At 43.5% G+C, this 17,660-nt stretch overlaps 1 protein-coding gene across 1 annotated transcript in view; it reads left to right on the top strand.

Annotated features, from left to right (window-relative positions):
- LOC128810357 (unconventional myosin-X-like) overlaps nucleotides 1–17,660 on the top strand; it is a gene marked incomplete at its 5' end in the record, with an annotated part of 73,774 nt that overhangs the window by 36,067 nt on the left and 20,047 nt on the right. The window contains 4 exons of the mRNA XM_053983156.1: nucleotides 5,694–5,800; nucleotides 10,068–10,373; nucleotides 14,276–14,315; nucleotides 15,797–16,588. Coding sequence (XP_053839131.1) covers nucleotides 5,694–5,800; nucleotides 10,068–10,373; nucleotides 14,276–14,315; nucleotides 15,797–16,588 — 1,245 coding nt within the window. The remainder of the gene's footprint in view (nucleotides 1–5,693; nucleotides 5,801–10,067; nucleotides 10,374–14,275; nucleotides 14,316–15,796; nucleotides 16,589–17,660) is intronic.

Genomic DNA, 17,660 nt, shown 5'->3' with positions numbered 1-17,660 from the left:
GGACGTGATTGCATCTGGTCAGATTGCAAGGCAGTGCAGTCATGATCCTTTCAATACACTGGCCTATGCCACTGACCTGCAGCATCTCAAATATTTCCCATATTATCTACCTAGAGACATAGCAGTTTTTTTGGATTTTATCTAAACTCCTAATTGACCAAACCAGCTTGATTTTGTTGTGTCTGATCCAATTTAAAGATTCAAGGGGAACAAGCATGGCTCTCATTTTATGTAATTGTGATGTGTGCCATTAACTCTTGCCTCTTGTGCCAGGGATTTCACTCTGCTTGACTAACTGAAACTCTTGCCCGAGGCAGTGAGCTGAATTTTAATATATATCTAAGCTGTGAATAGCTACCAGATGTATGACAGCTTTCTGTTGGGGAAGCTCAGATGATGCTTGTGCAGCTAGCCCAGATGCTAGAATACATATTCTATGAAGAGGTATCCAAATGCTTCTGTCCATTTGTGTAATTCAGATCTTGCTTCTGTTTTGGTGAATGTTTAACACTTCTTTCTTGCCTGGAATAGTCTGGATTTTCATGCAGAAATAGATATGAGCATTTTGAGGTATATTGCTATAGAAAACTGGGAGTGTGAAGCTGTCTCTATCACAACTTTCCACATACTCCAGTAAATTCTTCAAAGAATATTCCAAGATGAATTGTCCAATGCAGACAGCATTTCTCAATAGTGGGTATGCAGTCCATATCTAGAGCAGATGGTAGCACATCAAAGCAACTTCTTGAATTTTTTTGCCCTTAAGCCTTCAGAAAAGTACTTCAGAATATTTCCAGTGCCACAATGAAACCAGAAGTGATTCTAGTGAACATGCACATTTTATTTGTCCAGGAGATCAGATAATGACACTTGTTGCTTTGAGCAATTATTTCTCAATAAGTGGATAGACTATTATATTTATTAGAGCAATAGCTCTCTCTCCTCTTCCTAGAGGACTGGTGGTAGTCCAGTTAATAGTCTGGACTATGAGCTCTATGTGGCAATCAAGGAAACCACTGGCCATTGTTGTGGGAAGGACATGTATTAATTTGGTTGTTTTGTTTTTTTTTTTCCCCCATGCCTCCACTGATGTTCCAGAAAGAAGATTTTATCACTTAGCTGTATTTCTGGTCTGTGATTAAAATGTTCCCCATCTTTGATTTTGGAATCAGGAGTCTCTTCACTGGTGCCTGCAAGCCAGGAACGATTTTGGTCATTTCTGTCCCTGGATAATCCACATTGCTTGGGTGACTGCCAGTCTCCCAGCATTTTAGTATTAAAGCCTATGTGGAGAGTGTGTGTGGTTGCAGAGCTGTCTGAAAAGCTTAGAAAATGGTGGTTAGAGCTGGTAAACACAGAGTTTGAACTTTCTTCCTAGCATGACAAGAGATGGAAGATTGCTGCGCTACAGTAAGGGTAGCAGGATGGAGGACCAATCTCACATGCACATACTCACCTTTTAAAGCACAAAAGGTTATAAGCTATACAGCTGGAGTCCAAAGCCTACAGTAGACTACCAACAAGCAGAAAATCCAGCATGCTTTGAACTCCTGGAAGCTATAGGTCCCTTTTCTCTTCAGTCCTCATTGTGCATCATGAAGGACTGAGTCCATCTGTCTGTTCTCACTCACTCCTTGACCTGCACAAATTATTTGGAAAAAAACAATATGGGTGGTAATTGTGGTAAAGAAAATGCTGTGTGTTTTGTCAAAACTCTGGATATACTCCAATATATTTATTTTTTAATGACTGTGTCCTGTAAACTAAAACTTGACTGAAGAGCTTATGCGGCATGTTGGTACACTGCAATCTCTCTGCTTGGGCGCTGGTTGCTGTGAGTCTGGATATTGTGGAAGGAAAGAAAGAAATTATTAAGAGAGGCAATCTTTGTATTCTTGAGGCCTGAGAAGCAAAATTCACTGGAGCTGGGAAGCAGTTGAGCCATCTTGTTTGGTTGTAGAAGTTACTTTCTACTGGGCATGGTTTGTATTAGAGATGTGTGTCCTGATAGAGGGGAGCAGTTCTATTTATTGAAAGAATGGATAACTCCAAGGCTGTCCTGGCAAGTTCCACACTTGCTGCCATGCTGAATGGCTGGCCAGCCCCTAGCTGCTCTAAGGTGCTGTCATTCCAAGGTGTATTACCCTGCCATTTCATTCTTCAGATGAGTTGCTTGGCATTCTTTCCCATGCAAAGCCATTTCATTTATCCCTTGGAGAACCACTTTGCAACTCAGCTTTGTGACAGTGCCTCCAGAAAGCCTGTCCCTAGGAAAGCAGCTGCCAAGGTGAGGCCTTGCAGAGCAGTGGTGCTTCCTGGTAGTACCTTCCCTGCTGTCTGGATCCAGCTGTTGTGCCTTGGATTACAGACTGCTTTGTCTGCATTCATGTTTCAGCTGGTGCTAGGTAACATAGGCCTGGAATACTTGGGTTGATGGAGAATAGAGCCTTAATTTTTCCAGAGTCTTTCAGGTAAAGGTGAAACTACTGGCCAAGGGGAACAGAGCATAGACCACGGTCCTCAAAAGGAAGTCCCCTGCATGGCCTTACTGCCACTTTTGCTGCTACAGGTGCAGCTCTGGGTACTCAGGTTGGTATTCCCAGAACTAATCTTGGCTCAGTCAGGAGTAGCTGCTGAAAAAGGTGGACAAGCCCATGGGGATGTAACCTAGGAAGAATTATAATGAGTAGGTGAAGAGCAAGGCTTATAGAAGGGGGAATACTTCCTGCAAAATGAATGGAAGGATAATTATATCCCTAGCAATTGTTTGAAGGAGGAAGGAAAAGACTCTGTGAATTAGTGCAGGGGATTGTGAAGCTTGGGAAAGGAAATGGAGGAGGAAGGGCAGGATGATCTTTGTGTTTTTCATTAAGAACAGAGCAGCTGCTGGGCTGTCAATTACCAAATTGATGTTTATAAGAGGTATTAATGTATGCAATGCAGCTTTTATCTGGTGGTATGGCAGAGTTGGATGCAAACAAACAGTGTGATGATGAAAGAGATTGTCCTAAGGTGCCTTTGCCTTCACTGGGATGTGCTGGGATGGGGCAGCAGCTTCCATGTGACCCTTTCTTCAGTGCACCTGGGCCTTCTGCCATACTTGCCCATACCCACAATACAGATTTCCTACAGTGGTTTAACACAGTAACCTTTGCTGTTTGAAGGCATTAATTTCCACATTTCAACTTGATGGTTTGCAGGGCCCATTTGAAGGAGGAGGTTGCTGTACACTGTTTGGCATCCAGGTCACAGTGACCCACTTCCTGCTTTCCCGGTGCTGTCCCCAAGAATTGTATGATCCCACTTATGTACCCATGGGTGCCCAAGCAGTTACATTTGTGTCTGCTGATCTCTGTGACACCTTAATATGTTCACTATCCCTTCACTATCCCACTGATGGTGCATGAGGGCTTTGAGGTTATGTGAGGAACACTGTGTTGATGCACTGTGTTTTAAAACCTGGCCAGTATCTACTATGAGCAGAATATGATAGATGTAACCTTGTATATTTTGTTCAATCATTCTTTTCTCAGATGAAAACAATCTCATGTTTTCAGAAAATGACCATGAATAATGACAAAGAAACAGCCACTTTCCAGTTTATTTCCACAAAGCATCAAAAATACTTCTGGACTTGAAATGCATATTATTTTTCCTTGTCATTTAGTGGAGTCTAAAAAACCTCCAAACCTTCAAAATGCCAAAAGTTTATAACTAGATATTGCTGTTTTTTGAGATTAACCCCTCACTCCAGCATATATAGATCCTATAATCCTGTAGGATTAGGGTTGGGTCTCTTGGATCTCTTCATGCCCTGAAGTTCCTCTTCCTCCACCCCGAAACTGGCCTGGCTTAGCAAAGACTCTGCTTGCTAGGGAAATATTGATGGCCTGAGTATTTTTGCAATTTGATGAAGATAATGGACTGAGACAGTGTTTTTCTGGTTGCATTCTTGAAATGGGTGACTGCTGCTTGGTTCTGGAATGTAATGGAAAGAGCAATCCCTGCCTCAAAGAAATCTTTAAAAGATTGTTGAGTTGACAGAGGGAGTGGATGTACAACTTGCAGGGAAGGATGCCAGCTTCATGGTTGGCAGTACCTTGATAATGAAGCTTCTTTTCAGGCTACCCATGGTTACTTAGTCATTACAAAACCGCTCATTTCTTAATGGAAGCTGCTCCCCAGGAGAAATTCAAGTCCAGGAAAGCCACTGGCTATGGGTACTAACTCCGGGAGAGGTGTCAGTACACAATGGTAATTGCAGGGTGAAGGAAGAGCCTTAAGGGATGAGGCTGAAAGCAGTGAGGAGAGGAAGGCATAGAGAGACATATAGGAGAGAAAAGTGGGAAAGAGGGGGATTTGTGCAGGGCACAAATGACTGTTCAAATCTCTGGCCTCTCAGCACAACCGCATGGATCCAGTACATTTGTAAGGAGCTTCTACTGATTAATGTGGTTCTGAGTTCTGCAGATTGATGAATATCAGCTCACATCCTGTGTACATGACGGTGCTTTAACAAGTGGGGCTGCACTTCCCTAGTGTAGCCTGTTCTGCTGCTGGCCTTGGCAGGGATTTATCCAATGCCAGGCAGCAGGTCACACGAGCATGGCCATATGGCACTTGCTGCTGTGACTGCAGCTTGTATGGACATGTCTTACCAGCTTATTCTAGTCTGGCTACTGCTAGCGGTGTACCCACAGCGCCGTGGAGCTCCATGCAGGCTGCAATCCATCTCAAAAAGCAGCGCATTTATTTCAGGAATTTGTGCTGAATCCTGTGCTAACCTAATGCAAGCCAACTGATTTAACATTGCTTAGACATGTCAGCATAATTCCTGACATGTCCTTAAACATGACCTTATCTTGCTTGTATCTCAGTTCTTTTGTCTTTAACGTAGCACCTGCATTCTTCACAAGCATTTAGCACCGAGCAGAAGTTGTAAATACAGGCGGTGAAAGATGCTTGAGAATTAAAATACTGGACACTGATGTGCAACCAGTAATACTCGGAGAGTTCTATGGTCAGAGCTCATTTGCCCCTAGTGCATGCTCCACTGTCGAACCTCTTCAGCATGCAACCATCTCACCCCAGAGTTTCTGGAGGTCGGTGGAGGGCTTCAGCACTGGTGGGCTGAGAGTAGTGCAGCTTTGTGCCCCGACTGGGCTTTTGGCTTTCTGCCTCCCTTCCATTAAGACTGCTGTTAAGGTTACTTCCTGGAGTCTAGAAATCGAAAAGTTCCTCCCTTTCCTTGAAACGCGGAGGAGTTTCTTTGCAAAATATTTAATCACCCAAGTAGGTCCCAGTGCCTGCTGTAGGGAGGTACCGGATTGTGCCAGGAAAGCTGTCAGCTGGGAAAGAGTTAATCGCCGGCGCAAACTTGGGCTCTCCTCCTCCCTCCTCTTTCCCTCCTTCCTCTGCTCCCTCCCTCTCTCTTTTAAGTCTTGACCACAGAGTGAGGGCGGCGGGGGTTGGGCACGGAGTTTGGCTCACGCCGCTGTAAAACTTTTCCCGGCGCTCGGAGTGCGGGCGCCGCGGGGCAGCGCCGGGGCAGGCGCGGGGGCGGCGGCAGCGCGGCCGCCCGGGCACGGAGCGCTCTCCGCGCCGCTCACCCGGGGATGAAACCGCCCGGCTCTCCCGGGGACTGACTTCTTTCCTCTCTTTGTGTTTACTGAAACTCCTCCCCGTGGCGTCAGGTTTTCCTGAAGGAAGCTCTTGAGCAGAAGCTGGAGAAGGATCGGGAAGAGGAGTTGAGGAAAGCAGCTATAGTCATCCGGGCCCACGTCTTGGGCTACATGGCAAGGTCAGTGCTGGGGGCTGCCCCACCATCCCTGTGCTTGCGTGCCTGGGTTGCCCCGACACCCTGCTTTGCTCTTTAGTCCCCTAGCATCCGTCCCGTCTTCCCCTCCTGTATTCTAAGGGAGAGTTGCAGAATCTGCCCTCCCTGCCAGCATCAGCTCTGCCGAAACCTTCCTGCACCTTTGGCACCTCTTTTTCAGTTATGTGCACGTTTGCACCTTCCCTCAACGCTGCTCAGCAGGCTTCCCGCGGACTTAGTACCCATTGCTTGCCTGTGATGACACCTTTTCCTTGCCTTCAGGGCTCTCGTAGCTGGGCCCCACATACGCTTTGGGTCCCCTCCTTTCCCTCGTGCCTGTCAACTCTGTTTTCTGCTCCCCCTGCCAATTGCTTCTTCCTCACTTGCCGTTCTGCCTTTGCTCACCCTCTTTCCTCGCCCTGCCTGTTTGCCTTGTGATCTCCCTCTCCTTTTAATTAACTGTTCAGAATTGGTTTTTGGCCAGCTCTGCAACAGTAATCTCCTCTTGCCTCTCCCTTTTGCACCTGACCAGAGAAGGTTTGGGAGAACCAACTGCAGACAAACGGCCCCTCCTCTGCCCCTCGAAGTCAGTGCAACAGCTGACTCCTTAATGGCTGTGGTATGCGCACTTAATCCCAGTAAGATGCTCTTTCCTGGCTGGTCTTTGCTTCAGACACCTGTCAGTCAGGGTTGTGAGGAGGTGAAATCCCTGGCCAGTAGAGCTGTTTCAGCAGGCACTCTTCTTGGAGCTCCAGTTACACCAGGTAGCTCATTTTTCATTGGGAAATGTGTGCAAGGGTTGTACCCTGCCTTGCCAATGTGGAATATCAGCAAAATACACATTTGGTCTCTGGGGCTTTTAGTTAATTTATTTATTTCCCTCTAGGAAGACAAATGAGCTCACTCTATTGTTTGTACATGAGATTGCAAGTTCTTTGTGTCAGGGCCTCTTCTCTCTTTTACTTTGGGTCTAGCATTTGGAGAGAGGGGTAGGGATTAGCACAGGAAAATTGATTTGCTGGGAAACATCACTGCAGGCATACTGGATTATTGCTTTTCTGAGTTCCTGGGAAGGAAGCCGCTGTCCTTCAGGGCTGTGATGGAGACTGTGTGGCAGCACTGCTCCTCTTGGTTAGAAATCTTGTGGTCCTTCAGCCTCCATACTTCTGGATTCCTCATCCCACACATTGCTGTTATGAATCTCATCCTTAAGGACAAGCTGTGCTTCTGCAGCCAGAGTGTAAATCTTCACAAGCAGCTGGAGGTAACTGGATTTCACAGGGAGGAGAGCGGGCAGTAAAGAAGAGCTGGAAGGGGGGTCTGTAAAACTTCCTGTGAAGAGAGTTTCCAGTTGCACTGCACCTGTATTGAAAAAAGTCCAGCAGGCAGGAGTTCATCTGGGCAAGTGCTGAATGGTCTGTGCAGAGTTGGGCAGGAATACCAGTATGTGCTGCCTTAAGCTTGATACCATTTCTGTTAGTTTTGCAAGTATAAGTGTATTTAAATTAATTTGGTCTCATGCAAAGTAGACTGGCAAAGGAAGGATTTTACTGGTTTCTCCCCCTTTGTGAACTTGTTCTGTGAGCCTGGAGAACCAGATTTTCTTTGCTCTCATTCCCTGCAGCCTATGCAGCCTAGTATCTCTGATCACTAAAATGCGAGACAAGAAAATCAAGCCCATTGAAATGACCACATTCTTATGTAGCTAATCTGTGAAGCTCTGAGATGCAGGTAACAGCTTCGCCAGCTAAAAACCACATAGTGCTGGATACATGCATGAATTTAGCTGTGCCCCTGGTTTCTTCAGAACGGTTCTTCATGGGAAGAAGACAGTAGCAAATTGTTCCATAACCCTGTGATCTCTAGTTCTTAGAGGCATAACTGCTAACTACAGCTCATTGACAGAATAATTAAGTAAATTTCAAATACAGCATTGGAGCCTTGCAGCCAGCCTGCCTTCTCTGGTGTGATACATGGTCAGGAGGTCTCCCAGCCCCTTCTCTTGGTCTGCAGGTTGAACTTCATTGGCCAGTGCAGAAGGGTGAGTGGAAGCTTGAACAAGGGGAGTGAAATTCGCAGCCTGTGAGCAGCAATTCCAGCTGAAGGGCATCTGCAAGCTTGGCTGTGGTCATGAGGAATGAGGGGGCACTTCAGCCTGGCAGATTAGCAGGCAGAGCTGGCCTGGAGCTGGGCAGGGCTTGGCACATGTTGCACTTGAGAGAGTTTCTGGCAGATGCATTTTGTAAAAGTCAGAGTACCCTTTTTGATGCACTTAGTCTGCCTTGGCAGAGAGTGCATGTGCAGCTGTTCACACCCCATGTGCAGGACACAGGGTGGACAGAAGGAGTGGGGATGAGGGGACTGCAGCCCAGGAATAATTAACCTAAAACCTCCTCCTTCTTATCACCTCTTGCCTTTCCTTTTCTTTTCTCTGTGATTCCTCCCTTTGACTTAATACTTATGGAAAAGAGGACGACCTCTGCAAACTACTGCTATTAGCATCCCTCTCCTGATTTTCTTGACTGGGCTGATGTATCTGATGTGCAGGGAGGTGGCAAGCTGTCAGCATGGGTCCCTGTTGCCATTTGAAGGGAATTTCCTTGCCAGGACAGGGATTTTAAGGTGTGTCTTTTCCTCAGGGTGTTGCAGAAGGTGTGTGGGAAGTTTATGTGAGAATACCATGATATTTCCAGTGTGCTTTCTAGGACTGTAAGACCTCAAGGATTACTGTAGCCTGCTGGCCCAAGATCCTGTGTAACATTCTGCACATTCTGGTTTGGATTAAAGAAGTTTTTTATTTGACTAGTACCAGTGGTTGTTTCCTCAGTGCAAGATACTAAGGCATCTAAATATATTAAATTACTTTTGAAAATGTCTGCTTATTTTCAGCCTTAATAGATGTCAGCTTCAGATTGGTTCAGTCTTATAGCCCCTGTTGCAAAAAAAGAAATGTGGATACTTTCACTGGGGTGAAGCCTTTCCTTAGGCTTTTCTGTTTCTTAAGGTCCTGCATGGAGCAATTGCTCTCATTCTGTAAGCCTGAATTTCTGATTCCAATCCTGCTTCCTCAGAAATCACTTGAGGGTCTAACATTGTTCTTGAAATGGGGGTGCCAGCACAGAACACAGGATAAAAGCAATATTCTGTACAACAGTATTTCTGCTTACAAGACTAAGAATCCCAGTAGTATTTTTTCTATTGCATTGTGATGGAAGTTTGCCTTTGCGTGATGATCTGGGACACAAAAATCCAGTTTTGACTTGCTGCTTCCCAACATAGTCCCACATCAGTTATGTTTGATCTTTGATTCTTCAATACAAAACCTTATGATTGGCTCTTTTGGATTGTTTAATGTTTGTGTGAATCTAGTTTACAAATTGATCCAGATTACTGTGTAATGGTAACTCTTGTTATTTGCCCAATTTATGTATCATGTACAAACTTCTACCAGGAACTTTTTTCATGTCCTTGATAAAGATAGTCTTTAATGCAGAGGCAAAACCTGACTTTTCTACAACATTACTAGACTATAGAAATACTGAATCGTGATGGTTGTGTTTTGGGGCCCAATCATGTTCTTAAAGTGCTGTAAAGTGCTGATTTTGATATCATTGATGATCCTACTTGGTCCCTGGCAACTCCAGATATTCTGTGATTCTTGTTTAGGCAAAACGTTGTGCAATAGAAGTATTTGTTTATGTGAAGTTGTTACAATGTTTGATTCAGCCATCAATATTGTAGTATCAGTGTGTTTTCTCCCAGACAGTGTGAAATTAATGTCACCAAATCTATTTTTGCACTGTTTTTGCCTTTCCTGGAGTAATTTGCTTTTGACCACTTAAGAGATGGAGCAATATTTGTTCTCATATAGTAAGGGCATTTGTATGCTTCTGTTCTAATAAATCTATACTAAATGATTATGCTCACTGCACAGTGAATGTGTTTATGTGCAATGCAAGGAGACTTTAGGCCAGAGGACCTTCCCTTTCCATGGCCAAATATCTCTCCCTCATCATCAGAGAGTCTTCACAAAAGTAGGTGCCCATTGAAACAAACTGTTGGTAGATTAGGAGGGAGAACAGTGAGGTGAATATGATTTACAGGTAGTAAGTGGCAGGAGAGGAACAGGAATCATGTCACTTCTGACCTGTGTTTTTCGAAAAGGACTTTTCTGTGGATGTGGTCAGTATGCAAGGGAAATGCAGAGCATGTATGACTTAGTGATGCATTAAGTGTGTGGTTCTGTTTTTAGGAAGAAGTATCAGAAGGTGCTATCCAGTGTTGTTATAATCCAAAAGAACTACCGAGCATACTTCTGGAAGAAGAGCCTGCTGCGCCTGAAGGCCTCTGCGGTGACCCTGCAGAAGCACTGGCGTGGCCGCCTGGCTCGCAGCCTCTACCAGCACCTGCTGCAGCAGGAACTCCGGCGGAAGCAGGAAGCGGAGGAGAGAAGGAGGCAAGAGGAGGAAGAGCAGATCAGAAGAGAGGAAGAGGAAAGACAATGGCAAGAAGAGGAGGAGCGTAGGAGGAAACAGGAAGAGGAAGAGGTGAAGGAAAGGTACAAGATGGTATCTTGCATTCTGTGTTGGGTTTAGACAATTTAAAAGGGAACATTATAGAATGAGTTCTGCCCCTTTGTTTTAACTAGTCACTTACCACCAATAAGGAACGAACACAAGTAGCTAAAAGTGAAAAAATAAGTTTACTAACAAGTGAAACTGCAACAGGCGAAAAACAACAGTAAATATTCACTATATACAAAATTGCTAAATCTCACAAACTCCCTGAGAACAAATTGAAACCTAAAATGGTGGAAATACCCCTTTCCAAGATGGCACCCGCCACAGGCAATGGTGCATAGGGAGTCAAAGGGAAAATGGCATCAGAGCCTCCCCCTCAGGATGATGGCCTTTGCAGGTGATTACGCTGTCGGGAGACAAAGGGGAAGGATGGCAGGAAACCCCCATGGGAATGAAGGAACTTACCCAGCAGTTCTTGTGGCAAATGGAAGTAGTGCTGTGTGTGGGGTCAGCTCTGCTGCTTGCTGCTCTTGCTGGACTCCGCTGGGTTTATTATTATACAAATTTCAACTTATAATTGTGTGATAGTTTGCTTTTCAGAAGTAGTTCTTCTAGGCTTATGTGCTTTCCCAAAGGGGGAATCTCATCAGACCGTGTAGCAAACATCAGGAAATCCTAAGGTTAGAAGCACTCACCTTGAGTCCTGTGTGCAGTTTTGGGCACCAGAATATAAAAAAGATATTAAACTAGAGAGTGTCCAAAGCAGAGCAGCGAGGATGGTGAAGGTCTGGAGGGGAAGCTGTATGAGGAGTGGCTGAGGTCACTTGATTTGTTCAGCCTGGAGAAGATGAGATTAGGAAGACCTCATTGTGGTCTTCAACATCCTCACGAGGGGAAGAGGAGGAGTAGGCTCTGATCTCGTCTCTTGTGCCCAGTGACAGAACTCGAGGAAATGGCAGGAAGCTGAGTTAGGGGAGATTTAGGTTCAATACCAGGAAAAGGTTTTTCACCCAGAGGGTTGTCAGCACTGGAACAGATTCCCCAAAGAAGTGGTCACAGCACGAACCCTGACAGAGTTCAGGAAGCAGTTGGACAATGCTCTTGGGCACATGGTATGACTCTTGGGGTGTCCTGCACAGGACCAGGAGTTGGACTTGTTGATCCTGATGGTTCCCTTCCAATTCAGTGTTTCATTCTATAATAAAAGGAAGGACCTGTCTAGTTTATTTGCTATAGAGTGTTTTTGCCCTTTAGTTCCCAGACCATGAGAGATGTGTTCAACCCAGCGTCATGGCAAAGAAGTGTCAGTGTTTCTAGGAATCAGGCATACTAATTTTATTTTCATTTTCTAATTAATGTTAAATGGCACCCGAGTGAATAGCCAGGACCGTACTAGCAGACCAACTTGGCTAACTTCTGAACATCTGTTTGACCTAAAAGATGAGGTGGAAGTCCACTGAGAACAAGCAAAAACCAACACAAATATAGAGACAAAGTCAGAAGGACCTAGGTGCAATTTGAGCTGTAGTGAACCAGAAGTTGGCGTGCAGTTATTGTACATACACTTTTAGCAGAGGGGAGACATGGAACAATTTGGTCTAACATTCAACAGGAAGAAAATAATAATGTTGAGAAAAAATGAGGTATTTGATGCTATTTTTATCTTCCCCAAAAGCTTAACTGTTGGATATTAAATACGATTAGGAAGGATGTACAAGAATTCAGAACATGCCACGGAAGTAAAAGGTTGGAAAATGCTCAGATAAATCAAATCACAAATTATAAAGAAGGTATGGGGATTCGGTGAAAGTAATGTTTGGATACTTCAAGAACTATCTAAAGCAGTTTAGAACAGTAGCTATTCTTTCTTCTCCTTTGTGGATAGTAATGTGGGTAGTAGTTTTTCCATAAAAATGGAAAATACTAAACAATTATGACTCCTTTTTAAAATGGGAAAAGGAAGAATAAGGGAATTGTGGACCAGTCAGCCTGACCTCAGGAAGATACTGAAACAAATGATCAAACAGTTGTAAATGCTTGATAAAGGAATTAAGCCAATGTGGATTTCTGAAAAACAAACAGCATTAGCATTACCTGTTTCCTTCTGTGGTGTCTTATGGCATGTCTTGTGGACACGGAAAAGCCATGGAGGATAGGTAACTTGGCTTCGAGTAGGTAAAACCTAGGTAAGGGCTTTGATATGTTATAACAATACTCTAAGATGCTTTGAAGAAATTTGCTTTAGGAAAAAGTATGTGAAGCAAGATTAGGATTTGTGGTTATACTGCATTTAATTAATAAACAAGATTAGCTTTTTGTTAAATAAAAGAGAACTCTTGAATGGGATTTTTCTGTTATCTGTGCTGGATGTGGTACTTGTGCAATGTTTTCAGAAGAATTTGGATGAGGAAATATGAATATCCTTATTAAATTTGCAGATAAAACCATCTGGTGAGGGGCTGTAGGCATATAGCCTAGGACTACAGTTCAGATAATTTTGGCAAGTTAAAGGATCTGAAAAGCAGGATGACTTTTGGTACAGACATATGCAGATTTACAGTCAGGAATAATCAAATGCACAGGGAGTGGAGGAGGAATGCTTACTTCCACAGCAGGAGGAAGGTCTGGAGGCTAAGTTGAGTATGTCACCAGTGTCATGCTGTGTGAGAGGAGAAAGCAAATGCTCTCTATAAACAGAATTGTTTCTGTAAGATAGGGTGATGCTTCAGTACCCTTCAGTTGGAGTACTGTCCCTAGTTTTGGGTATCACATTTTAGGAAGAGTGTAGATCAGTTGATGATGACTAGAAAGCAGGAAGAAATACCAAAGGTTTAAAAACTGTGAGCCACAGTTGCAGGAATTAGTATGTAGATTATAGGTGGTACTCCTAATGTATTTTAAAATAGTTGTGCTTTTGAGCTCTCTTATCATTTAAGGCAGTTTTACTCATGATGACTGTTAGGGATCTTTCAGTAGACTTGGAATCATCAGTTCTCACTTATGTCAGCTTTCATTTACAAATATTTCCTGAATTTTTTTTTGAGAGTGTGAGCACAAGAAGGAGAGCTTTAAGGACTTTGTGACTTGCAGCTGCAGCTTAGAATTTGGCTGGGAAAATCTGCAAGGCCTGGGAAAAAATATCATTGCCGTCCTGTTCTCCCTGGGGTTGAATTATAGGTTTGAAAGTCACTACTGGCACTGGTAACTTTCTTCCATCCAGCAGCATCCCATTCCTGCTCCCTAAGCATGACCCTGGCATTTATCTGTCTGCTGGTTCAGTTGCTTGTAGCATACTTGTTCTGGAAAAACTGGCCATAGTGATAGCTTTGCTTTGGAGTATAACCTTTTTGAACTGGGTAGAGCTGCAACACCGTGGGACAGTTTTTCTCCTCTGCTCGTGTTTACTAACAAACTCTGACTCTTACAGTCTTCACTAATAAACTGGATTTTGCATGCCACTGAGAAGTTACATGAGTTGGGGCTTTAATACAGTAAAAGCAAAACAAAACACAAATTCAGTGGTGGTATTGCAATAACTCTGGTTTTAAAAAATGAACAGTTTACTGATATCTGTCAATTACACACATACAACCTCAATATTCACAGATTTATTGTACTTCAGAAGATTCTGTTTACATTTATCATGAGTCTGATTTGTCTTTCTGTCATTGTTTCCAATGTCCTTCCTGGTGTATTCCAACTAATCCAATTTCCTAATTGATCTGAAAGTTAAGTGCATGGGGAAAATCTGTTATATCCACAAAGGTCATGCCAACCACAGAGAATTGGATTTTTACTAAATTGCAAAAGCTTTTAAATCAGTCTTACAACAAGTACCTCATTCTAACCTTATCCATGGAGGGATGATGTGTCCATGTAATTCTGAAAACCGCACATAGGAGAACTAGGTCTCTGACTGTTACGTCTTGTTTTTTGACAGAGAAAAGGAGCAACTGAATGCACTACTGCAGGTGGCCCAGGTAAGTTTAAAAGTTGTTCTTTGCACATGTTTTCTTGTGAATATCTGTTAAGAGACCTTCATTGCCTCCACTTTTCCTGGATACTGATACTGTTATTGTGACAAGACCATTTAAAAAATGGTCTTTGTACACTCAAAACCTGCAGGTGTTTGGCTTTGGGAGAGGTGCGTAGAGTTAACAAGGTAGGGCTTTTTTCAAGGCTCTTGTATGAGCTTGCATTGGTTCTGTTTGAAAATTTCCATATTGAACATGCAGCATCCTATTTTTATCTCTGCTGCTTGAGCTTGTTAGATAACCTTGTGATGTGCTACACTGTGACACAGTGTGTTTTTCTGGATTGTTGCCTGTAACAGCCAAAATAAGAGTGCAGCCAACTGCTGCCATGGCTAAAATAAACCCCGTGTAACCAATCTAATTGTTGGTACTTGACATACCAAAGAGCAGACCACCTACCCTGAGGTGTGTGAAAATGGCTTTGTATCTCATTGTTTTTTTTTTTTCCATACCACTTGTTCCCCAGTTTCAGACCATCTTTGTTCAGGAGAGATTAGAAGCTTAGAAATGCATTCATCCACAAGTAAGAGTTTACCAGCAACTAGGTAAATAAAGGAAACAAGGATTAAGGCTTAAATGAGCCAATATATTGACTGCATTGTCTTAAGTCCTATCAGGAAGTACAAGAAATCCTATTGGAATTTATTTTTACTTTTTCTCATGTATGTATCTGTTCTCTCATGTGTATGTTTCAACATCCTCTGTAGAGGGGAGGGTGGCTTTATCCTAAACACCAATGAAAGTTACCAGTATCTTCCAATTATCACGTATCTGCTGGAAATTTCCTTTTACTTCAGTGTGAAAAATACAGTAAGACAGAGTCTTCAGCAGTCAGCCATCAGCCATCTAGTGATGCTAAAGAATGCAGAGAAATTCTGGGTGGAGTTTTGCTGGGCTGTGGTTGGAGTGGATACAGTCCTGCTTCATGCAAATATCCTTTCCAGCCCCAGATTCTGATGGTCAGATCCTCATTTCAGGAAACAATGAAATTCCCAGACATTTTAATGAAATTCTGGGAAATCTTCAGCTCTCAAGTAGTCTATGTATATATGTATTCATATATAGTTGCTTTCTCCTATATGCGTGTGAGTTCAAAAAGGGAGAATGGACTTTCAGTCTGCTTTTATTCAAATTGCAATGTACAGTGACCAATAGATAGAGAGTCTTTTCTAAAAATTCACTGAACCCAGTGAGCTCCTTTGTATGATTCATAATGGAGGTAGATTGCTGGGGAAAAGGAGTTACCTGAAGATCCAGTAGTTCTACCTTTAGCTTTTACACCATGAATGATTGCAGGATGCTTGGAGTCATCTTTCTGCAGATGGTTAAGTATAAGGCAAGCACAGGAGACAGGATGAATGAAAGTCCAGTCAAGGAACACAGACAGGTTAAAGAAAGTGCTTTAACACTGTTCTAAATTCTTTAAGGTGGAAACTGTAAACACTGAGGAGGTGGATATTCCCCTGCAAGAAGAAGAGAGACGTCAGATGGAGGAGATCTTAAGACTGGAGAAGGAGATTGAAAAATTGCAGCAACAGAAAGAGGATCACATGTCTCTCATCTCTGAAGACACCAGGAATGAAATCTGTCGGCAGCGAGAAGAAGAGATACAGAGGTTGGAAAAAGAGGCATCAAGGGTTGCCCAGGAATTCTTGGAGCTGCTGGATTTTGGCAATCTGGATGAAAGTGTGCAGAACTTAGAGCACTCACTTTCTAGTGAGGGGACACTCAACATTGACTGCAGCTTGGTGGCACCACTGGCTGAAGAAGAAGTGGATGAGGGTTTTCATGCTGATGATGAAGGACGCCCAACTTCCAGTTTCATGGTCTCAAATCAGCATGGCACAAAAACCAGTGGTAACTACTCAAAGGAAGTTGCAAACACAAGCCTTTTGCTTCTCCAAAGGGAAGTGGGAGAGGTTACCCCTGCTCCAGGACTACCTGTGGAAAGAACCATTAGCCCAAAGGAGCAGAGAACCCTGTCTGACCCAGCAGAAAGTGTTTACAGCACTGTCTCTGATACACAGAGGAGTAACAGCGGAGAGGCAGGAGAGCCCATTTACACCTCCCCCCCTGATGTGGAGTCTGACTACGACCATGAGGAGTTTGATGGCTGTGGAGATGCAGGTAACGCATCAGCTGAGCCTCTGAATGATGAGGAGGGTCTGAGACACTCCCATGGTACCAGCCTGGACTCCAACCGTGGCAGCCTGGACTCGGTGAGAATCTCTCTCTTCACCTTTCTGTGACTTTGTTGATGTTTATAATATCTTTGTCTTCTTACTGTTTACTTGCTCATTCTGGGTAGTTATTGATATGTAACTCTCTCTTATATCGATAATCAGCTTGAACAAAAGGGAAGAGTCATAGATAGGCTGAAGGCCAGAGGGCTTGTGATTGTCTGGTGTCTGCTGGCACACAAGCTAGTACACGTGTACCTGTTTTAGATTGTTTCCATTGCCATATGTTAATGTAACACCCTTTAGGAGGAAGGAAAGCAAACAACTGACATTTTGTAGGTGTATGTTCTACCTTAGAGAGATTTCACAGAAAGGGCCTAAGGTTCCAGTGTGCAATGACAAGAGGAAATGGGAAAGGCTGGGGTTTGATTTGTCTCCATCACTAAAACTTCTCTTCTTCTAGGTCTGTTCACATTCAAGGGTTTATTTTCAGCTGCTGTGTACAAGTTAAGCTGTTCTAAAGCTGGAAGAAATTACTGTGCTGATTGGGTTGGGTCCCAATGCACACAGCAAGGATCACTGAACCTTTTCATTCCTGCTGCAGGGACAATGTCAGGCTGGTAAAGCTGGGCTATTGGCCTCACACTTCAGCACCTCAGCTGAGATCCCACACTGGGTCTGGATTTCCTGAGTGCTCTCAGGCCAGCTGCTTAATAATGTAGTGATAAATGCCCTTACAGGACAGGATGTCAAAGCCCACATAAGATTTTGAGGAGTTCGGGTGTGAAGCCAATGACAGCCACAAAAATACTTCTAATAAATGATATCCCTGAGAAGAGACACTTGAACTACAAAATACCTTTTTTTTTAGGAACTCGATTTACTTCCTTCAGTATGTTTTAAAGTTGCATGGATGTCTTGTTTGTATTTCCCTAATGTCAGCTGCCAGCCATCCAAATTTTTTATGTGATCTGCTTGAGTAAAGGTACCTTCTCTGTGGGCAGATACTCACATATCACTGTCAGGTAATCTTCAAATCATGAATCATTCTGTCACAGGTTAGGCTGGTTTCTACCATTCTCCTTAAAATGCAAATAGAAGTGGAGGATTT

Source organism: Vidua macroura, chromosome 7 (assembly GCF_024509145.1).
Source record: "Vidua macroura isolate BioBank_ID:100142 chromosome 7, ASM2450914v1, whole genome shotgun sequence".
NCBI lineage: Eukaryota > Metazoa > Chordata > Aves > Passeriformes > Viduidae > Vidua > Vidua macroura.
This window is presented reverse-complemented; position numbering and strand designations above follow the sequence as displayed.